The following is a 23,574-nucleotide window of genomic DNA, read 5'->3' as shown; positions in this document are numbered from 1 at the left end:
CGGCCGCTATTATTGGCTGCAGCATACACAGCAGACCTCTTTCATTGGTTCCAATCCCCGCCTATCAAGCTGGAAGTCCCAGCGTCTTCCCTCCGGAGTTGCAACCTGAGTAGCGCGAAATAAGGATTCCGGGAGCCATGTGGAATTGGAGAATTTTGTATAGTGCGCTGCGCCCCCTAGAAGCGGGCAGCGGCTCGTTAAAATTTTGTAACGTGACCTGGCTGCGCTATGCGACAGCCCTTGTTCTTCATTCTTTTATTCAGCAAATATGTATTATGCGCCTGCCTTGTATTCTGGGCTCTGGGAATCCACACATCGTTCCTGGGCCCGCAACTCTCACATGGGGTTGGGGCCACACATAGGGTGACTTAAGAGGACCCTGGACGACTCTTGAGTCACAGACATTGACTTAAAGATCAGGCTCCAAACCAACTTCCTAAACATACGCAGTGTCTCCCAAATGTCCCTCCATTGCCCACCTGTGCCTTCCCCTTAACGAGGACTTCCCATCCCATTCCTTCCCCAGCCTCCTTCCCCAGCCTCCTCCCCACCTTTCATGGACGTTTCCTCTGTGTCAGATTGTTCCAGGAAAGGGGTCCGGATCCAGACCCCAAGAGAGGGTTCTTGGATCTCGTGCAAGAAGGAATTCAGGGCGAGTCCACAGTGCAAAGCAAAAACAAGTTTATTTAGAAAGTAGATGAATAAAAGAATGGCTACTTCACAGACAAAGCAGCCCCAAGGGCTGGTGGTTGCCCATGTTTATGGTGATTTATTGATGATATGCTAAACAAGGGGTGCATTATTCATACCTCCCTTTTTTAGACCATATAGGGTAGCTTCTTGATGTTGCTGTGGCAATTGTTTATTTATTTATTTATCTTTTGAGGAGTCTTGCCCTGTTGCCCAGGTTGACGGGCAGTGGTGCGATCTTGGCTCACTGCAACCTCTGCCTCCAGTGGTGCGATCTTGGCTCACTGCAACCTCCACCTCAGGATTCAAGTGATTCTCCTGTCTCAACCTCCCGAGTAGCTGGGATTACAGGCACGCACCACCACACCTGGCTAATTTTTGTATTTTTAGTAGAGACGGGGTTTCACCATTTTGGCCAGGCAGGTCTCGAACTTCTGACCTCAGGTGATCTGCTCGCCTCTGCCTCCCAAAGTGCTGGGATTACAGGCATGAGCCACTGCACCTGGCCAAAAATCAACTCCATCTTAAAATTAACAAGGTACATTCGCTGCCAGTCACGACCCAGGGTCATAAGATGTTTACAATTGAGAAAACGTCTTACAAATGCCTAGGAGGACACACTCCTACAACAATGGAAGGTCCAGATGTCCTGATATTGCATAGCAATGTATGCTTTTAAGATCGTTATAGTTGCCAGGCATGGTGGCTCATGCCTGTAATCCCAGCACTTTGGGAGGCCGAGGAGGGTGGATCACCTGAGGTCAGGAGTTCGAGACCAGCCTGGTCACCATGGCCACCATGGTGAAACCCCATCTCTACTAAAAATACAAAAATTAGCCGGGCATGGTGGCGGGAACCTGTAATCCCAGCTACTTGGGAGGCTGAGGCAGGAGAATTGCATGAACCCAGGAGGCTGAGGTTGCAGTGAACTGAAATCGAGATTGTGCCGCTGCCCTGTGGCCTGGGCGACAGAGTGAGACTCCATCTCAAAAAAAAAGAAAAGAAAAGAAAAAAAGAAAAAGATACCGGGCATGGTGGCTCACGCCTGTAATCCCAGCACTTTGGGAGGCCGACGTGGGCGAATCACCTGAGGTCAGGAGTTCAAGACCAATCAGACCAACATGGAGAAACCCCGTCTCTACTAAAAATGCAAAATTAGCCAGGTGCAGTGGTGCAGGTCGAGAGTTCAAGACCAACCAGACCAACATGGAGAAATCTCGTCTTTACTAAAAATAGAAAATTAGCTGGGCGTGGTGGTGCATGCCTGTAATCCCAGCTGCTTGGGAGGCTGAGGCAGGAGAATCACTTGAACCTGGGAGGCAGAGGTTGCGGTGAGTTGATATGGCGCCATTGCACTCCAGCCTGGGCGACAGAGTGAGACTCCATCTCAAAAAAAAAAAAAAAGAAAGAAAAAAAGAAAAAGATACCGGGCATGGTGGCTCACACCTGTAATCCCAGCACTTTGGGAGGCCGACTTGGGCGAATCACCTGAGGTCAGGAGTTCAAGACCAATCAGACCAACATGGAGAAACCCCGTCTCTACTAAAAATGCAAAATTAGCCAGGTGCGGTGGTGCAGGTCGAGAGTTCAAGACCAACCAGACCAACATGGAGAAATCTCGTCTCTACTAAAAATAGAAAATTAGCCGGGCATGGTGGTGCATGCCTGTAATCCCAGCTGCTTGGGAGGCTGAGGCAGGAGAATCACTTGAACCTGGGAGGCAGAGGTTGCGGTGAGTCGATATGGCGCCATTGTACTCCAGCCTGGGTGACAAGAGTGAAACTCCATCTCAAAAAAAAAAAAAAGAAAATATGGTTATAGTCATGGTGTAATGTACTTAGGCACTGAAATGGCAAGGATATGTATGTATACTTTTTGAGACAGGGTCTCGCTCTGTCACCTAGGCTGGAGTGCAGTGACGCAATCATGGCTCTCTGTGGTCTCCACTTCCCGGCTCAGGCGATCCTCCACCTCAGCCTTCCGAGTTAGCTGGAACTATAGGTACCACCACACCTGGCTAATATTTGGCAGTTTTTGTAGAGACAGGGTTTCGCCATGTTGCCCAAGCTGGTCTGGAAATCCTGGGCTGAAGTGATCTGCCGGCCTCGGCCTACCAAAGTGTTACAATTACAGGTGTGAGCCACTGCACCCAGCCAGGATCACTTTCTTTAAGTCGACAAAGTACTACATTTTGTCACGCGGTCAGCCCACCTACACGTGGACATAGCTTTCACATAGATAAGACCCCTATATAAGAAAAAACCGGTTGTACATGGTGGCTCACACCTGTAATCCCAACACTTTGGGAGGCCGAGGTGGGAGGATCACTTGAGCTCAGGAGTTCAAGGCCAGCCTGGCCAACACGGTAAAACCTCGTCTCTACTAAAAATATAAAAATTAGCCGGGCGCAGTGGTATATGCCTGAATCCCAACTACTCAGGAGACTGAAGCAGGAGAATCGCTTGAACCTGGGAGGTGGAGGTTGCAGTGAGCCAAGATCGTGCCATTGTACCTGGGTGATAGAGCAAGACTCCATCTCAAAAATAAATCAATCAATAAATAAAATAAAAATAAAAACCTTAAAACAAAGACAAGGTGTTCCTCCTCTTGTTTTCTGAGGACGCCCTACTTTGTAACTGAGTAGCCTTCCTTTTTTTTTTTTTTTTTTTTTTGAGGAGTTTTGCTCTTGTTGCCCGGGCTGGAGTGCAATGGTACAATCTCGGCTCACCACAACCTCTGCCTCCCAGGTTCAAGCTGTTCTCCTACCTCAGCCTCCCAAGTAGCTGGGATTAAAAGCATGTGCCACCACATCTGGCTAATTTTGTATTTTTAGTAGAGACGGGGTTTCTCCATGTTGGTCAGGCTGGTCTTGAACTCCTGAGGTGTTCAAGAGGTGATCCACCCACCTCAGCCTCCCAAAGTGCTGGGATTACAGGTGTGAGCCACCACGCCCAGCTAGGGACCCCTTTTTCTGGCACCAGGAAGGCAATAATATGGGACAAGGAATGGTGTTAAATAAAGTTTACAGGAAGCCACTGGTTTGGACTCAGCTCCTGCACTAGGCCCAAAAAACTAAACCAAAATAAAGTCCTTCATGCAGAAGTTTTACACCAAGCTGAAACTAAGTTGTTTTTCCGGTTTTCCAAGAAATCGAGAACTGGAAGGAAGTGGGGAGAGAGAGAGAGAGAGGGAGAGAGAGAAAGAGAGGGAATAGTCAAATCCATGAACAGAGGCAGGCAGATCACCTGAGCTCGGGAGTTCAAGACCAGCCTGGCCAACATGGCGAAACCCCATTTGCACTAAAATACGAAAAATTAGCGGGGTGTGGTGGTGGGTGCCTGTAATCCCAGCTACTTGGGAGGCTGACTCACGAGAATTGCTTGAACCTGGGAGGCGGAGATTGCAGTGAGCCCAGATCATGCCACTGCACTCCAGCCTAGGCAACAGAACCAGATTCTGTCTCAAAAAAAAGGCCAGGCACTGTGGCTCATGCCTGTAATCCCTGCACTTTGGGAGGCGGGTGGATAACGAGGTCAGGAGATTGAGACCATCCTGGCCAACATGGTGAAACCCTGTCTCTACTAAAAATACAAAGATTAGCTGGGCAGGGTGGCACACGCCTGTAGTCCCAGCTACTTGGGAGGCTGAGGCAGGAGAATCGCTTGAACCCGGGAGGTGGAGGCTGCAGTGAGCCAAGATTGTGCCACTACACTCCAGCCTGGGTGACAGAGCGAGACTGTCTCAAAAAAAAAAAAAAAAAAAAAAAAATCCCTGAACAGGCCTGTTTTAGCCAGCACGATAGTCTCCTTTGCTCTAAACTTGACAAGAAAAGTAACTTTGAAAAGACCAATCCACTTTTTGTTTTCTATTTCTGCTTTACTCAGCCTTTTTCTTTCTATAAAACCAACCTGTTTTTCAGTGAGCTGAGATCACCACTGCACTCCAGCCTGGGCAACAAGAGTGAAACTCCGTCTCAAAATAAATAAATAAAACCTGCTTTGCAAAAGTGGAAGGTTTGGCCGGGCATGGTGCCTCATGCCTGTAATCCCAGCACTTTGGGAGGCCAAGGCGGGTTGATCATGAGGTCAGGAGTTCAAGACCAGCCTGGCCAACATGGGGAAACCCCATCTCTACTAAAAATACAAAAATTAGCCGGGTGTGATGATGGGCACCTGTAGTCCCAGCTACTTGGGAGGCAGAGGCAAGAGAATCATTTGAATCCAGGAGGCGGAGGTTGCAGTGAGCCAAGACCGCGCCACTGCTCCCCAGCCTGGGCGACAGAGAGAGACTCTGTCTCGGAAAAAAAAAAAAAAGTGGAAGGTTTAACAGACTTTAAAAAAGAAAGAAAAAGAACCCCTAATGTTGTCTGCTCAGCTCATGGAAACATTCTGAAACTGGTCCAATTGTTCCATAAAACGAATACTTATGATTATTTGAATAAACATAGAAATGGATCCTCCCTAGTCTTAAAACTTGAAACTTACATTTGTCTCATCTCGGTTCCTTCCTCAGGAAACTGACCATCAGGCAAGGAACTGAAACTCATCAGATCATCACATCCAGACAATGAGAGGCCAGACCCCATCATCCATCAAGATTACTTCCTTAACACCCTCCCTGAATTTGTTTTCTCCCATTCCCCAGCTATATAAACTCCCCAATTTTAGTTGGTCAGGGAGACATATGAGACTTTACCACCCCTTCTCATTGACTGCAGCGGCAGGATAAAGCATTCCTCCCTGGCAATCCTTGTTGCCTCGGTGATTGGCTTTCTGCACAGAGGGCAGCAAGACCTAGACCAAACACCTGGCGTTTTAGTAGCTACTTCGATTTGATGAAATGAGGTGTTGCCTGATTCCAGAATTGCAAAGAAAACCCAATTCAGATCTCTGAACTATATAGGTTGCAGCATTTTTGTTTTGTTTTGTTTTGAGATGCAGTCTTACTGTGTTGCTCAGGCTAGAGTGCAGTGACGCGATCTCAGCTCACCACAGCCTCCACCTCCCGAGTTCAAGTGACTCTCCTGCCTCAGCCTCCCAAGTCACTGGGGCCACAGGTGTGTGCCACGCCCAGCTAATTTTTGTATTTTTAGTAGAGACGGGGTTTCACCATGTTGGCCAGGCTGGTCTGGAACTCCTGACCTCAAGTGATTCACCTGCCTCAGCTTCTCAAAGTGCTGGGATTACAGGCGTGAGCCTCTGCGCCTGGCCATGGTTGCAGCTTTATCTTTTGACCATGGATAGTGATGGAAAGGGGCAATTGTAGGTGATGCTTGAGGGGCCTATGGCTGTTGTAACAATTGACCACCAACTCAGTGTCTGAAAACAACATGCATTTGTTTTATTTATTTATATTTTTTTCTGAGACAGGTCTTGCTTTTTCACCTAGGGTGGAGTGCAGTGCTATGATCATAGTCACTGCAGCCTCAAGCTCCCAGACTCAGAGATCCTCCCACCTCAGCCTTCCAAGTGTCTGGGACTAAAAGTGCATGCCGCCATGCCCAGCTAAATTTTAAATTTTTTTTTGAGAGACAGGGTCTTGATATGTTGCCATGGCTGGTCTAGCACTCCTGGGGTCAAGTGATCCTCCCACCTTAGCCTCCCAAAATGTTGGGATTATAGACATGAGCCACTGCATCTGCCCGACACACATTTATTATAGTTTTACAGGTCAGAAATAAAAAATGGACTGAGCATGGTGGCTCATCAGCCCTGTAATTCCAGTACTTTGGGAGGCCAAGGTGAGAGGATTGCTTGAGACTAGGAGTTGGAATCTAGTCTGAGGAACATGGTGAGACCCCATCCCTATTAATCTTTTTTTTTTTGAGACGGGGTCTCACTGTCTCACCCAGGCTGGAGTGCAGTGGCACAATCATAGCTTACTGAAGCCTCAACCTCCTAGGCTCAGGCAATCCTCCTGCCTCAGCCTCCAGAGTAGCTGGGACCACAGGCATGTACCACCATGCCTGCCTAACTTTTGTATTTTTTGTAGAGATGGGGTCTCACTATGTTGCCCAGGCTGGTCTCAAACTCCTGAGCTCAAGCACTTCAGCCGCCTCAGCCTCGCAAACTGCTGGGATTACAAGCGTAAGCCACTGTGCCTGGCATCTATTAAATTTTTTAGAAATACTTTTTTTTTCTTTTTTTTTTTTGAGAAGGAGTCTCGCTGTCTCCCAGGCTGGAGTGCAGTGGCACGATCTAAGGCTCACTGCAAGCTCCGCCTCCCAGGTTCACGCCATTCTCCTGCCTCAGCCTCCCAAGTAGCAGGGACTACAGGCGCCCGCCACCATGCCCAGCTAATTTTTTTAATTGTATTTTTAGTAGAGACTACTAAAACAGGGTTTTAGTAGATTACTAGAACAGGGTTTCACCGTGTTCACCAGGATGGTCTTGATCTCCTGACCTCGTGATCTGCCCGCCTCAGCCTCCCAAAGTGCTGGATTACAGGCGTGAGCCACCGCGCCTGGCTTTTTTTTTTTTTTTCTGAAATGGAGTCTTTCTCTGTTACCCAGGCTGGAGTGCAGAGATGCGATCACAGCTCACTGTAGCCTCTTCCTCCTGGACTCAAGAGATTCTGCCACTTTGGACTCCCAAGTAGCTGGAACTATAGCTGTGAGCCACCAAGCCCAGCTAATTTTTAATTTTTTTTTTTTTTTTTTGAGACGGAGTCTCGCTCTGTTGCCAGGCTGGGGTGCAGTGGTACGATCTCGGCTCACTGCAACCTCCCCCTCCCAGGTTCAAGCGATTCCCCTGCCTCAGCCTCCCGATTAGCGAGGACTACAGGCATGTGCCACCATGTCTGGCTAATATTTTTTTGTATTTTAGTAGAGACAGGGTTTCACCATATTGGCCAGGCTGGTCTCGAACTCCTGACCTCGTGATCTGCCCACCTGGGCCTCCCAAAGTGCTGGGATTACAGGCGTGAGCCACTGAGCCCGGCTAATTTTTTTTTTTTGAGACAGGGTCTTGCTCTGTTGCCCAGGCTGGAGTGCAGTGGTGAGATCATAGCTCACTGCAGCCTTGATCTCCTGGGCTCAAGAGATCCTCCCACCTCAGTCTCCTGATTAGCTGGGACTATGGGCACGCGACATCACACCTGGCTAACTTATTTTATTATTTTATTTTTATTTTATTTTATTTTATTACTTTTTTTTTTATTGAGACAGAGTCTCGCTCTGTTGCCCAGGCTGAAGTGCAGTGGTACGATCTCGGCTCACTGCAACCTCCGCCTCCCGGGTTCAAGTGATTCTTCTGCCTCAGCCTCCTGAGTAGCTGGAGCTACAGGTGTGTGCCACAACGCCTGGCTAACTTTTGCATTTTTTAGTGGAGACAGGGTTTCACCATATTGGTCAGGCTGGTCTCGAACTCCCCACCTCGTGATCCACCCACCTCGGCCTCTCAAAGTGCTGGAATTACAGGCATGAGCCACCATGCCTGGCCTATTTTATTTTTTTAGAGATGGGGGTCTCACTATGTTGCCCAGGTTGGTCTGGAGCTTTTGGCCTCAAGCAATTCTGCCTTGGCCTCACAAAGTGTTGGGATTACAGGCGTGAGCCACTGCGCCCGGCCCATTTTCATTAATTTGATGAAAGATCTTTCATCTTTAAAGACCTTTGAGATTATTAATGTAATCACTCCTATAAAGTTCCTTTGGCTGCATCAGGCAAAATACTCATGAGCTCTGGAGATTGGGACATCGATATCTTTGCGGGATTGGGGAGTGTTACTCTACCTGCCACAGATGGGGTAGTCAGGGAAGGCTTCTCGGAGGAGGTGACTTGACTGGCGACCCAAGTGGAACCCACAGACAAGCCCAAGGCTGTTTCTCTCTCCTTCAGGGCCTGGCTGCCTTCCTTGCCCACTGTTCAGTTAAATCTCCCCAGAGCCACTCATACCTTATTGGTGTCTATCCTCAATGAGGCTGACATCTGGGCGAACCAACCTAACTGCTAATCTGAATGGATTCCTTTTTTTTTTTTTTTTTTTTTTTTTTGAGATCGAGTCTCGCTCTGTCGCCCAGGCTGGAGTGCAGTGGCGCGATCTTGGCTCACTGCAACCTCCACCTCCTGGGTTCAAGCGATTCTTCTGCCTCAGCCTCCCGAGTAGCTGGGACTACAGGAGGATACCCACGCCTGGCTAATTTTTTGTATTATTATTTTTAGTAGAGATGGGGTTTCACCATCTTAGCCAGGCTGGTCTTGAACTCCTGACCTTGTGATCCACCCGCCTCGGCCTCTCAAAGTGCTGGGATTACAGACGTGAGCCACCGCACCTGCCTCTGAATGGATTCTACTGTCCCACTCCAGGCGGAATCCCTGCCACCCGACCCTGGCATCCCCAGGCCCATGATGTCCCCTGGTCCAGCCCTGACACTATGGGAGTGGGGATTTGTGGTGTCTGTGTCCTTTGGTTTAGGGCTAAGTCCTCGCTGGATGTCATCTAAGTGGAAAGAGGAGTCTTCATTTCCTTATTTTTTTTCGGACGGAGTCTTAGTCACCCCATCGCCCAGGCTGGAGTGCGATGGCGCGATCTCAGTTCACTGCAACCTCTGCCTCCCGGGTTCAAGCAATTCTCCTGCCTCAGCCTCCCGAGTAGCTGGAATTATAGGCACCCACCACCACGCCTGGCTAATTTTTGTATTTTCAGTCGAGACAGGGTTTCACCATGTTGGCCAGGCTGGTCTTGAACTCCTGACCTCAAGTGATCCACCTGCCTTGGCCTCCCAAAGTGCTGAGATTACAGGTGTGAGCCACCATACCCAGCTGGAGTCTTCATTTCAACTATTATTTTTTTGTTTTTGTTTTGAGACAGAGTCTTGCTCTGTTGCCCAGGCTGGAGTGCAGTGGTGCAATCTCAGCTCACTGCAACCTCCGCCTCCCAGGTTCAAGTGATTCTCCTGCCTTAGCCTCCTGAGTAGCTGGGATTACGGGCGCAGGCCACCATGCCCAGCTAATTTCTGTATTTTTAGTAGAGACCGGGTTTCACCATGTTGGTCAGGCTGGTCTCGAACTCCTGACCTCGTGATCTGCCCGCCTCGGCGACGGGATTACAGGCGTGAGCCACCGCACCCGGCCTCAACTATGATTAAAACAAACAAACAAACAAACAAAAAAACCAGGGTCTTGCTCTGTTGCCCAGGCATGAAGGCAGTGGTGTGACGACAGCTCACTGCAGCCTTAACCTCCTGGACTCAAGTGATCCTCCCACCTCAGCCTCCCAAGTAGTTGGGACTGTGGGTGCGCAACATCACACCTGGCTAATTTATTTTATATTTATATTAATTTTTTAGAGATGGGGTCTTGCTATGTGGCCTGGACTGGTCTCGAGCTCCTGGCCTCAAGCCACCCTCCCACGTCGGCTTCCCAGTAACTGGGATTACAGGTGCGATCCACTGCGCCCAGCCCAACAACAATTCTTTTCTAATTAAACAATAAAAAATATCTCACAGTGACAGTTCAGTCAGCCCTGCACTGTGGTAAAGGTAAAGGAGAGAGTAGTACATCTCCATTTCTCAGCTAGAGAAACTGAGGCTCAAAGGGAAAAGTCGGTCATCTGAGGTTGCCCGGCAGCTCAGCAGCAGCAAAGCAAGGACTCCAGCCCAGGCTAGGCAGATCCCATCCGCCCTCCAACAGGTGTCCCGGGGCTTAGGGTGGCGAGGACCCAGGTGCTGTCTGGAGGCAGCGGGAAGCCCTTGCTACTTGCCCAGGCTCATCGTGGCAGTGGCGGGGAGACTCCAGTCGCTCAGTTCCCCGTAGTCTGTGAGGTCCTGAGCCGCCACTTGGACGTAGTACCTGGCTCGGGGCCGCACAGCCCTGAGGATGAAGGACGTGGCTTCAATGGGCCCCACCTGAGAGAAGAGAGAGCGTCAGGTCACTAGAACGAGAAGATGGAGAGGGGCCACCGTGCACAGAACCACACAACGGAGCGTGCAGTCCTCCCCGCCCCCTGCAGGCTCCAGTCCAGGACTCTGGCCCCAGCTGTGCGGCCCCACCCCAAATAGCATCATGGGCTCCTCCCAGTCCCGGCCTCTGTCTGTGTGGCCCCCAGAGCCACCTCTCTCACGAATCCTTCCTGGACCACACTAGCCCCTGTGGCTGTCTCACCCAGGAGGGTCTTTGTTCATCAGGACATCCCTGATCCCTATAATCCTCTTCTTTCTCCTCCCCGGGACTAAACCAGGACCTCTGGGGTAGGACCCCATACCTCCCTTTACCCCTGGTCCCACTATATTAACCATGCTTTTTTTTTTTTTTTTTGAGACAGTCTTACTCTGTTGCCCAGGCTGGAGTGCAGTGGGGCAATCTTGGCTTACTGCAACCTCTGCCTCCAGGCTCAAGCCATCCTCTCACGTCAGCCTCCCAGATAGCTGGGATTACAGGCGCCCGCCACCATGCCTGGCTAATTTTTGTTTGTTTGTTTTTGAGACGGAGTCTCACTCTGTCACCCAGGCTGGAGAGCAGTGGCATGATCTCAGCTCACTGCAACCTCCACCTCCCGGGTTCAAGCCATTCTCCTGCCTCAGCCTCCTGAGTAGCTGGGATTACAGGCGCCCACCACCACACCCAGCTAATTTTTGTATTTTTAGTAGAGCTGTGATTTCACCATGTTGGTCAGGCTGTTCTCGAATTCCTGACCTCGTGATCTGCCTGCCTCAGCCTCCCAAAGTGCTGGGATTACAGGCATGAGCCACCGCGCCAGGCCAATTTTTGTATTTTTAATAGAGATGGGGTTTCACCTGACCTCAAGTGATCTGCCTGCCTTGGCCTCCTGAAGTGCTGGGATTTCAGGCATGAGCCACTGCACCTAGCCTAACCGTGCTTTTTATTTTATTTAATTTATTTAAGTTGGGAGACAGAGTCTCTCTCTGTTACCCAGGCCGGAAGGCAGTGGTGCCAACACGGCTCACTGCAGCCTCAATCTTCCAGGCCCAAGTGATCCTCCCACCTCAGCCTCTTGTAACTGGGGGTACAGGTGTGTGTCACCACACCCAACTAATGTTTAAATTTTTTGTAGAAATGGGAGTCTCACTATGTTACCCAGGCTGGTCTCCAACTCCTGGACTCAAGCAATCCTCCCAACTTGGCCTCTCAAAGTGCTGGGATTACAGGTGTGAGCCACCCTGCCCAGCCAGAATTGTTCACTTTAAAATGGCTAATTCTGGCCAGATGAAGTCCTCACACCTGTAGTCCCAACACTTTGGGAGGCCCGGGCAGGTGGATCACCTAAGCTCCGTAGTTTGAGACCAGCCTGGGCAACATGGCAAAATCCCATCTCTACTGAAAATACAAAAATTAGCCGGGCGTGGTGGGCGCCTGTAGTCCCAGCTATTCAGGAGGCTGAGGCAGGAGAATCACTTGAACCTGGGAGGCGGAGGTTGCAGCGAGCCAAGATCGCGCCACTGCACTCCAGCCTGGGTGACAGAGCTAGACCTTGTTTCAATCAATCAATCAATAAAGTGAACAATTCGGTGGCTCACGCCTGTAATCCCAGCACTTTGGGAGTCCGAGGCAGGCAGATCACCTGAGATCAGAAGTTCGAGACCAGCCTGGCCAACATGATGAAACCCCATCTCTACTTAAAATACAAAAATTAGCCGGGCATAGTGGCACGTGCCTGTAATCCCAGCTACTCCAGAGGCTGAGGCAGGAGCATCGCTTGAACCTGGGAGGCGGAGTTTGCAGTGAGCCGAGATTGTGTCACTGCCTGGGCGACAGAGCGAGACTCTGTCTCAAAACAATAACAACAAAAACCGGTGTGCGACAGCTTGTGCAAGTCCCTGCTTTCCATCCTTTTCGGTAGAGGCCTAGGAATCAGATTGCTGGACTGCTGTTATTCAATGCACCCGGAATCGCAAGCTATGTGCAAGAGCCCAGCACACCTGCTGGTCTTGGTAAAAACCATTCCCTCTGCCAGGCACCACCCTTTCCAGCCTCCCCTTCATCCTCCTCACCCGGTGGAAGCGCGCAGCTCCCTGACGCTTGTAACGGATCCAGTACTTCAGTGAGAAGATCTCTGGGAAGGGCCAGGACCCGGGAGGCTCCCACTGCACCTGTAGCTGGCGCTCAGCGAGGGGGCTTAGGCGCACGCCTTCTGGAGGGTCGGGCTTGACTGACGGACAAGCAGGAAGCAGGGTCAGGGGACAGTAAGTCCAGTCATTCATTCATTCACTCATTCATTCAACCAACATATTATGTATATATTTTGTTTGTTTTGAAACGGAGTCTCACTCTGTCACCCAGGCTGGAGTACAGTGGCATGATCTCAGCTCACTGCAACCTCTGCCTCCCAGGTTCAGGCGATTCTCCTGCCTCAGCCTCCCGAGTAGTTGTGAGCCACCATGCCTGGCTCAGCCAACAAATATTTATTGAGAAACTGTGTGCCTGGGGCTGCCACAGAGGGGACAAAACAGTGACCTTAACTGACCTACCCCTGTCCTCATGGAACTCACAATCCATCAGGGGAAGACAGGAAATAAACAAATCCATAGGTAACACAGAATAGGGAAGAAAGCTGGGGAGTGCAGGAATGGCAGTGGCCGCAATTTTTGTTTTGTTTTGTTTTGTTTTTTGAGATAGAGTCTCGCTCTCTCGCCCAGGCTGGAATGCAGTGGCACAATCTCAGCTCACTGCAACCTCCGCCTCCTGGGTTCAAGTGATTCTCGTGCCTCAGCCCCCTGAGTAGCTGGGATTACAGGCACCTGCCACTATGCCCAGCTACTTCTTGTATTTTTAGTAGAGGCAGGGTTTCACCATGTTGGCCAGGACTGGTCTCAAACTCCTGACCTCAGGTGATCGGCCTGCCTCAGCCTCCCAAAGTGCTGGGATTACAAGTGTGAGCCACTGAGCCTAGCCAGAGCTTGCAATTTTTAATAATCTACTCAGGAGAGGTCTTACTGAGGAGGTGATGTATGCACAGAGACCCGAAGGAGGTGAGGGAATAAGTCATGGGGACATTTTGGGGAAGGTGTTCCAGGTAGAGGGCACTGCCCATGCAAAGGCCCTGGGGCAGAAGTATTCCTGGCATGTTGAACATCAAAGAATCCCATGTGGCTACAGCAGAGTGAGCAAGGGGGAGACAGGGAGGAGGGGAGGGCGTGGAGGAGACAGGGCAGGTTGTCCAGGGTTTGGTGGGCAGTAGGAAGGACTTGGGCTTTGACCCCAAGGCAGGTGGGAACCATGGAGGGCTGTAGGTAGAGGGACGGGCCCTGAATCAGGTGCTGTCAGGCGCCCTCTGGTGGCTGCTGTGGGAAGGACAGACTGTGGAGGCCAGGGCTCAGGATGGAGGGAACTGGGCTGTCAATGATGGGGGTGCTCCACGTACTGGTAGAGGAGGGGGAAGAAGGGGTCAGATTTTTGCTTAAGTGTGAAGGTGCAGCCGCAGGACTGGAGGACAGGTGGGAGGTGGGGTGGGGGGAGCTGGAAGGAGACGGCAGCCCCGCCCCCGCCCCCACTGCCGCCCCCACTCACTGATGTGCTCTGTTATGAAAGGCACGAAGCTGCTGCTGGAGCCCCAGGGGTGGACGGCGGTGACATTGAGCACGTAGGGAGCCATGGAGAACAGCTGGACATCCGTGATGGTGCAGCTGGTGGACGTTGGCGTCTGCTGCAGGCAGGGCCAGCTGTGGCCCCGGGCAGCCATGCCGAGCCTGCACAGGGTGGGGCTCGCTGAGCGCCTCGGGGAGTGCCTGTGGCCTCAGCACCTCCTACTGCCGGGCCTGACCCGGGACCCCAAGGAGAGGCAGGAACAGGAGGGGGCAGCGGATGGGGATCCCGGGGTGGGGTCCTGGTGGTGGCCGTGCCACCCCCCGGGGGCGGGGCATGGGCCCCAACATCATGGTGCCCCTGATGGTTCAGGTCGGGGATTACAACCCAAGCTAGATGCTAGGGTCCGGGATTCTAAAGGTTTCTGGGATGTCAGCATTCATTCATTCATCCATCCATTCATTCATTCACTCATCCGTTCATTCATTCATTAATTCATTCCTTCATTCATTCATTAATTCATCCCTTCATTCATTCATTCATGACAGGGTCTCCCTCTGGTGCCCAGGCTGGAGTGCAGTGGCATGATCCTAGCTCATTATAGCCTTGAACTCCTGGCTCAAGGGATCTTCCCTGTCTCAGCCTCCAGAGCGGTTGGGACTACAGGCACGCATCACCACTCTTGGCTAATTTTAAATTTTTTTTCTACAGATGGGGGCGGGTCTCAGTATGTTGCCCAGGCTGGTCTTGAACTTCTGGGCTCAAGTGATCCTCCCACCTCGGCCTCCCAAGTACCTGGGACTACAGATGTGTGCCACTACATCCAGCTAATTTTTTTGATTTTAAGTACAGACAGGATATTGCTATGTTGCCCAGGCTGGTCTCAAACTCCTGGGCTCAAGTGATCCTCCCACCTCAGCCTCCAGAGTAGCTGGGACTACAGGCAAGTACCAACATGCCCAGCTAATTTTTTTTTCTTTTTCGAAATTTTTTCTTTTCTTTTCTTTTCTTTCTTTCTTTTTTTTTTGAGACGGGGTCTCACTCTATCACCAGGATGCAGTGCAGTGATGCAATATTGGCTCACTGCAACGTCCACCTCCTGGGTCAAGCAATTCTCCTGCCTCAGCCTCCCGAGTAGCTGGGACTACAGGCGCGTGCCACCACACCTGGCAAATTTTTGCATTTTTAGTAAAGACAGGGTTTCACCGTGTTCGCCAGGGTGGTCTCCATCTCCTGACCTTGTGATCCGCCCACCTCGGCCTCCCAAAGTGCTGGGATTACAGGCGTGAGCCACCGCGCCTGGCCACGCCCAGCTAATTTAAAAAATTGTTTTTAGAGACAGGGTCTCACTATTTTGCCCAAGCTGGCCTCAAACTCCCGACCTCAAGTGATCCTCCCACATCAGCCTCCCAAAGTACTGGGATTACAGGCATGTGCCACTGTGCCCAACCCAGGAAGTAGTTTTTTTTTTTTTTTTTTTGAGATGGAGTCTTGCTCTGTTGCCCAGGCTGGAGTGCAATGGCGCCATCTCGGCTCACTGCAACCTCCGCCTCCTGGGTTCAAGCTATTCTCCTGCCTCAGCCTCCGGAGTAGCTGGGATTACAGGCATGAGCCACTGCACCTGACCAATTTTTAAAATTTTTCGTAGAGACAGTGTCTCACTACGTTGCCCAAGCTGGTCTCAAACTCCTGACCTCAAGCAATCTGCCCACCTCGGCCTCCCAAAGCGCTGGGATTACAGGCATGCACCACTGTGCCTGGCCCAGAAAGTATATTTCTATTGGACGGGGCCGCCCTAGAATTCCATAGGCCTGGGGTTCAGGATGTCGGGGTCTCCAGTTTTCCTGACCCCAGGGCTCTCAGGGCCAGAGTTCTGGGCTCTCCAGGAAGTCCAGTGTCCCTGAGGCCCCCTTCCAGGCTCTCCGACCTGTACGTGGCAATGAAGGACACGGGGCTGGTGGAGTTTGGAGCAGGCGGCAGGGTCCAGGAGCAATCCACGGCGATTGGGTACCGAGAGGCTCGGCATTGCACCCGGGGCAGTGTCAGAGCTGCTGGGGGCCCTGGAGGAAGACAGAAAGAGTGAGCTTCTGGTTTACCCCCAGATTGTCATAGCCCTCCTGTGCGCTGGGCTCCTGCCACGTTGCCAGCCAGCACCAGGTACATGGTAGGTGCCTAATAAAGGCTTTCGGAATAAATAGGTACATGGACAAAAGGCATCTGTCATCTTTTATCCCCACTGCAATCCATCTAGGTGAGGACTACTAGCCCATTTTCCAGATAGGGAAGCTGAGGTTTAAGCATCTACAGAGAGGAACTCGGGTAAGAGGGAGAGATTTTACTGTGTTCTCTCTTTTGTAATTGTTTTTTTTTTTTAAAGAAGGAGTCTCCCTCTGTCGCCTAGGCTGGAGTGCAGTGGCGAGATCTCAGCTCACTGCCACCCCTGCCTCCCGGGTTCAAGCGATTCTTAGCCTCCCGAGTAGCTGGGATTACAGGCATGTACTGCCACGCTTGGCTAATTTTTGTATTTTTAGTAGAGAGGGAGTTTCACCATGTTGGCCAGGCTGGTCTCAAACTCCTGACCTCAGGTGATCCACCTGCCTTGGCCTCCCAAAGTGCTGGAATTACAGGCGTGAGCCACCAAACCCAGCCTATAAATTATTATTATTATTATTATTATTATTATTATTATTATTATTTTGAGACAAGGTATCCCACTCTGTCACCTAGGCTGGAATGCAGTGGCACAATCATAGCTCACTGCAGCCTCCAATTCCTGGGCTCAAATTATCCTCCCACCTCAGCCTCCCAAGTAGCTGGGACTACAGGCACGTGCCACCACATCTAGCTAATTTTTTAATTTTTTGTACAGATTGGTGGGGGCCGGTTTCACTATGTTGCCCAGGCTGGTCTCGAATTCCTGGCCTCGTGATCCTCACGCCCTGGCCTCCCAAAGTGCTGGAATTACAGGCATGAGCCACCATGCCCTGCTGTAACCATTTTGTCTTCAAGGACACGGAGATGTTCTCTAGTGCAAAATGAATGAATGTCGGCCGGGCGCGGTGGCTCACATCTGTCATCCCAGCACTTTGGGAGCCCGAGGCGGGTGGATCACCTGAGGTCAGGAGTTCAAGACCAGCCTGGCCAACATGGTAAAACCCTGTCTCTACTAAAAATATAAAAAGTAGCCGGGCATGGTGGCGGGCACCTGTAATCCCAGCTACTCGGGAGGCTGAGGGAGGAGAATCTCGCTTGAACCCAGGAGATGGAGGTTTCAGTGAGCTGAGATGGTGCCACTGTACTCCAGCCTGGGCGACAGAGTGAGACTCTGTCTCAAAAAACAAAACCAAAAAGAAACAAAAGGAATGACTGTGACTCAAATTCGCATGTCTGTGTAGCTATGTCTGTGTAGCTCTATGGATACCTCTGAGCTGTGACTGCCAGTCCCTATCACCCACAAGGTGACATCCTTCCACCCCCAACGTGGCACTCTGCCTCTCTGTGCCTCAGTTCCTCCATCTGTACGATGGGAGGGTAACCCCATCCCACCATTGGGCACGGGAGGCATGTGATTTCCCACCCCAGACATGATCTGAGGCCAGTCCTCGTGTCATGTCCGTCTGCCTGGGCCCCCCAGCCCCCCAGGGGCCCCACATACCTTTCCTTCCACTGCAGGGCGGGCAGCTGGCCCAGAGGACAAGGGCCAGGAGAAGCTGCGGGGTCATGGCTGCGGCCAGCTCTGCTCTCAGGAGCGGGTGGGAACGTCGTGGGAGACTTGAGAGGGGAGGTGAGGACTTGGGACCTGCCCAGGGGAAAGCCCAGCCCAGGGTCAAGGCCCGCCCCCTCCCCGACTTCCTTCAGGTCTGACTCACTGGCGGGGCTCGTGGGGCCGCTAGGGAGATGAATTAGGGTGTGGAGGAGCCCCAGCCCCCTGGGGAGCACAGGCCAGCCCTGCTCGGAAGGCCCCGAGGGTGGGGGCGGGGGAGGAGCCTGTGAAAGGGAGAAGTGGAGACCTGCTGGCCTTCCTTCCGCTGCCCTGAAGCGGGGGAAACCCCAGGCAGGCAGGCAGGGGCTCGGGGACATGGAGGGAGACAGAGGCAGAGATGGGGGAGAGAGGCAGAGAGACAGAGACGAGAGGAGGAGGACACAGAGAGACAGGGAGATGACAGAGACAGAGACACAGAGAGAGACACAGGTGAGAGAGGCAGAGAGACAGAGACAAGGAGGACACAGAGATAGAGGGATACAGAGACAGGGAGATGAGAGAGACAGAGACAGAGAGAGACACAGATGAGAGAGGCAGAGAGACAGAGACGAGAGGAGGAGGACACAGAGATAGAGGGATACAGAGACAGGGAGATGAGAGAGGCAGAGAGACAGAGAGAGACACAGGTGAGAGAGGCAGAGAGACAGAGACAAGAAGAGGAGGACACAGAGATAGAGGGATACAGAGACAGGGAGATGAGAGAGCCAGAGAGACAGAGACAAGAAGAGGAGGACACAGAGATAGAGGGATACAGAGACAGGGAGATGACAGAGACAGAGACACAGAGAGAGACACAGATGAGAGAGGCAGAGAGACAGAGACGAGAGGAGGAGGACACAGAGAGACAGGGAGATGACAGAGAGAGAGACACAGAGAGAGACACAGATGAGAGAGGCAGAGAGACAGAGACAAGAAGAGGAGGACACAGAGATAGAGGGATACACAGACAGGGAGATGACAGAGCCAGAGAGACAGAGACAAGAAGAGGAGGACACAGAGATAGAGGGATACAGAGACAGGGAGATGAGAGAGGCAGAGAGACAGAGACAAGAAGAGGAGGACACAGAGATAGAGGGATACAGAGACAGGGAGATGAGAGAGGCAGAGAGACAGAGACAAGAAGAGGAGGACACAGAGATAGAGGGATACAGAGACAGGGAGATGAGAGAGGCAGAGAGACAGAGACAAGAAGAGGAGGACACAGAGATAGAGGGATACAGAGACAGGGAGATGACAGAGACAGAGACACAGAGAGAGACACAGATGAGAGAGGCAGAGAGACAGAGACAAGAAGAGGAGGACACAGAGATAGAGGGATACAGAGACAGGGAGATGACAGAGACAGAGACACAGAGAGAGACACAGATGAGAGAGGCAGAGAGACAGAGACAAGAAGAGGAGGACACAGAGATAGACAGGGAGATGACAGAGACAGAGAGACACAGAGACACAGATGAAAGAGGCAGAGAGAAAGAGACGAGAGGAGGAGGACACAGAGATAGAGAGAGACAGAGACAGGGAGATGACAGAGACAGAGACAGAGAGAGACACAGATGAGAGAGGCAGAGAGAAAGATGAGAGGAAGAGGACAAAGAGATAGAGAGACAGGGAGACGACAGAGACAGAGAGAGATACAGATGACAGAGACAGAGATGAGAGGAGGAGGACACAGAGATAGATAGAGACAGGGAGATGACAGACAGAGAAAGGGGCATGACAGAGACAGAAACACAGAGAGAGACACAGAGATGAGAAAGGCAGAGATGAGAGGAGGAGGACACAGAGATAGGGAGATGACAGAGACAGAGACAGAGAGAGACAAAGATGAGAGAGTCAGAGAGACAGATGAGAGGAGGACACAGAGATAGAGGGATAGAGAGACAGGGAGATGACAGAGACCGTGACAGAGAGAGATACAGATGAGAGAGGCAGAGAGACAGATGAGAGGAGGACACAGAGATAGAGGGATAGAGAGACAGGGAGATGACAGAGACAGAGACAGAGAGAGACAAAGATGAGAGAGGCAGAGAGACAGATGAGAGGAGGACACAGAGATAGAGAGACAGGGAGATGACAGAGACAGTGACAGAGAGAGATACAGATGAGAGAGGCAGAGAGACAGATGAGAGGAGGACACAGAGATAGAGAGAGACAGAGACAGGGAGATGACAGAGACAGAGAGAGATACAGATGAGAGAGGCAGAGAGACAGAGACGAGAGGAGGAGGACACAGAGATAGAGGGAGACAGAGACAGGGAGATGACAGAGACAGAGAGAGATACAGATGAGAGAGGCAGAGAGACAGAGACGAGAGGAGGAGGACACAGAGATAGACAGGGAGATGACAGAGACTTAGAAAGGGGGATGACAGAGACAGAAACACAGAGAGAGACAGAGATGAGAGGAGGAGGACACAGAGATAGATAGGGAGATGATAGAGACAGAGAGAGACAGGGGAATGAGAGAGACAGAGACAGAGATGAGAGGAGGAGGACACAGAGACAGAGAGAGACAGGGAGATGATGGAAACAGAAAGAGAAACACAGAGAGCAGACAGAAGAAGAGAGACAGAGGGACAGAGATAAGAGAGGAAGACAGAGAAAGAGAGACACAGATGGGAAGATGAGAGACAGAGACAGAGAGACAGAGATGAGAGAGTAGGATAGACAGAGATAGAGAGATGGTGGGGCACGGTGGCTCACGGCTGTAATCCCAGCACCTTGGGAGGCCGAGGCAGATGGATCACCTGAGGTTGGGAGTTCGAGACCAGCCTGACCAAAATGGTGAAACCCTGTCTCTACTAAAAATACAAAAATTAGCTGGGCGTGGTGGCAGGCGCCTGTAATCACAGCTACTCTGGAGGCTGAGGAAGGAGAATCACTTAAACCTGGGAGGCAGAGGTTGCAGTGAACCAAGATTACACCACTGCACGCCAGCCTGGGTGACAGAGTGAGACTCCATCTCAAAAAGAACAACAACAACAAAAAGACTGATGGGGCGATGACAGAGATGGAGAAAGAGAGACAAAAGAGAGACAGAAACAAGACAGGAAGACAGAAATAGAGATACGGGGAGATGACAGACACAGAAAGAGAGACAGAGAGATAAGAGAAGAAGACAGAGGGCCGGGTGTGGTGGCTCATGCCTCTAATCCCAGCACGTTGGGAGGCTGAGGTGGGCGGGTCACAAGGTCAGAAGTTCGAGACCAGCCTGGCCAATATGGTGAAACCCCGTCTCTACTAAAAATACAAGAATTAGCCGGGCGTTGTGGTGCGCACCTGTAATCCCAGCTACTTGGGATGCTGAGGTGGCAGAATCGCTTAAACCCGGGAGGCAGAGGTTGCAGTGACAGGAGGTTGCAGTGAGCCGAGGTCACGCCACTGCACTCCAGCCTGGGAGATAGAGTGAGACTCTGTGTCAAAAAAAAAAAAAAAAGGCTGAGTGTGGGGGCTCACACCTGTAATCCCAGCACTTTGGGAGGCCGAGGCGGGCGGATCACAAGGTCAGGAGATCAAGACCATCCTGGCTGACATGGTGAAACCCCGTCTCCACTAAAAATGCAAAAAAATTAGCCGGGCGTGGTGGCGGGCGCCTGTAGTCCCAGCTACTCAGGAGGCTGAGGCAAGAGAATGGTGTGAACCCGGGAGGCGGAGCTTGCAGTGAGCCGAGATGGCGCCACTGCACTCCAGCCCGGGCGACAGAGCCAGACTCCGTCTCAAAAAAAAAAAAAAAAGAAGACAGAGATAGAAAGAGACAGAGAGATGGGAGATGGGGAGATGAGAGAGACAGAGACAGAGCAAAAGAAACACAGAGAGACAGAGATAAGAGAGGAGGAAGACACAGACAAAGATACAGGGAGACAGACAAAACAGCAAGACAGACAGATGGAGACCAACAGATAGAGACAGAGACAGAGACGTGGAGGCTGGGTGCGGTGGCTGACGCCTGTAATCCCAGCACTTTGGGAGGCCAAGATGGGAGGATCACCTGAGGTCAGGAGTCCGAGACCAGCCTGACCAACATGGTGAAACCCCGTCTCTACTAAAAATACAAAAATTAGCTGGGCATGGTGGCACGTGCCTGTAATCCCAGGTATTCCGGAGGCTGAGGCAGGGGAATTGCTTGAACCCGGGAGGTGGAGGTTGCAGAGAGCCGAAATCGCATCATTGCACTCTAGTCTGGGCAATAAGAGCGAAACTCCGTCTCAAAAAAAAAAAAAAAGAGACAGAGACATGGAGAAGAGAGACAGAGAGAGACACAGGAGCGCAGGCCAGGGGAGGCAGCTGCCACCACAGATATCCCAGCGATCAGGATGCCCAGGAACAAGGAAACCCCCAGGGGCAGGCTGGACAGGCTCGGGGATCCCCGCTCCCACTCCCGCCTCCCCTCTGTTTGCTGAAAAATGCCAAGAAACCCGTGGGGATTTCGGGGGAGTTGCCAAGGGGCAGGGAGAGGCTGGGGGTAGGGGGCTTCCACCATGGCCAGCCTTAGGATTTAGGAAAGTATCTTTCTTTCCTTTTTTTTATTTTTTTTAATCTTTTTTTAGAGGCAGGGTCTTGCCCTGTCACCCAGGCTGAAGTGCGACAGCCTCTAACTGCTGCACTCAAGCGGTCCTCCCTCCTCAGCCTCCTGAGTAGCTGGGACCACAAGTGCGCGCCACCATGCCCAGCTAATTTTTGTATTTTTGATAGAGATGGGGGTTTCCCCATGTTGCCCAGGCTGGTCTTCAACTCCTGGGCTCAAGAGATCCTCCCACATTGGTCTCCCAAAATGCTGGGATTATAGGCATGAGCCACCGCACCCGGCCAAGCCTGCCTTTCTTTAACATTTCCATACTTAGTTCAGCATGCACTTTTTTGGCACCCATTTTGCCTTTTTGAAATATTGCATTAAGATGGAGTTTATCCAAAGGCCGGGCACCGTGGCTCATGCCTGAATTCCCAGCACTTTGGGAGGCCAAGGCGGATGGATCACCTGAAGTCAGGAGTTCGAGACCAGCCTGGCCAACATGGTGGAACCCTGTCTGTACTAAAAATACAAAAATGAGCCGGGTGTGGTGGCACGTGCCTTGTAATCTTAGTTACTCGGGAGGCTGAGGCAGGAGAATCACCTGAACCCGGGAGGCAGAGGTTGTAGTGAGTTGAGATTACTCCACTGCACTCCAGCCTGGGTGACAGAGGGAGACTCCGCATAAAAAAAAATAAAAGAGGCCAGGTGCGGTGGCTCAAGCCTGTAATCCCAGCACTTTGGGAGGCCAAGGCGGGTGGATCATGAGGTCAGGAAATTGACCATCCTGGCTAACATGGTGAAACCCGTCTTTACTAAAAATATAAAAAATTAGCCGGGCGTGGTGGCAGGCGCCTGTAGTCCCAGCTACTTGGGAGGCTGAGGCAGGAGAATGGTGTGAACCCAGGAGGCAGAGCTTGCAGTGAGCCGAGACGGCGCCACTGCACTCCAGCCTGGGCGGCAGAGCAAGACTCCGTCTCAAAAAAAAAAAAAAAAGAAAGAAAAAAGATGGGGTTTATCCTGATGGCTGATTTGTGGCGTGGGGTAGGTGGGGAGGGGTGTGAGCGCGTCCTTTTCTGGGCCACCCTCTCCGCTCCCCGCAGTGGAAGCCCAGCAACGAGACGGCACGCGTCGG

The 23,574-nt window shown here is 51.6% G+C and overlaps 1 protein-coding gene across 2 annotated transcripts; it reads right to left on the bottom strand.

Moving 5' to 3' along the window:
- Positions 1-670: 670 nt before the first annotated feature.
- On the bottom strand, positions 671-18,282 carry EBI3 (Epstein-Barr virus induced 3). Of its 2 annotated transcripts, XM_055102839.2 has the most exons (6): positions 18,040-18,282; positions 17,826-17,941; positions 16,098-16,230; positions 14,156-14,334; positions 12,640-12,797; positions 671-10,536 (listed from the first exon to the last, which is right to left on the bottom strand). In XM_055102839.2, exons 2-6 carry the CDS (start codon positions 17,890-17,892, stop codon positions 10,384-10,386), a joined length of 690 nt encoding a protein of 229 aa, XP_054958814.1. In that variant the 5' UTR covers positions 17,893-17,941; positions 18,040-18,282; the 3' UTR covers positions 671-10,383. The 2 variants fall into 2 exon arrangements, with proteins under 2 accessions (XP_054958814.1, XP_034801391.1); XM_034945500.3 differs by having other exon boundaries at positions 17,826-18,281.
- Positions 18,283-23,574: the final 5,292 nt, after the last annotated feature.

Source organism: Pan paniscus, chromosome 20 (genome assembly GCF_029289425.2).
Source record: "Pan paniscus chromosome 20, NHGRI_mPanPan1-v2.0_pri, whole genome shotgun sequence".
Lineage (NCBI taxonomy): Eukaryota > Metazoa > Chordata > Mammalia > Primates > Hominidae > Pan > Pan paniscus.
Note: the sequence above shows the minus strand (reverse complement) of the source record. Positions and strands in the feature narration are given on the sequence as shown.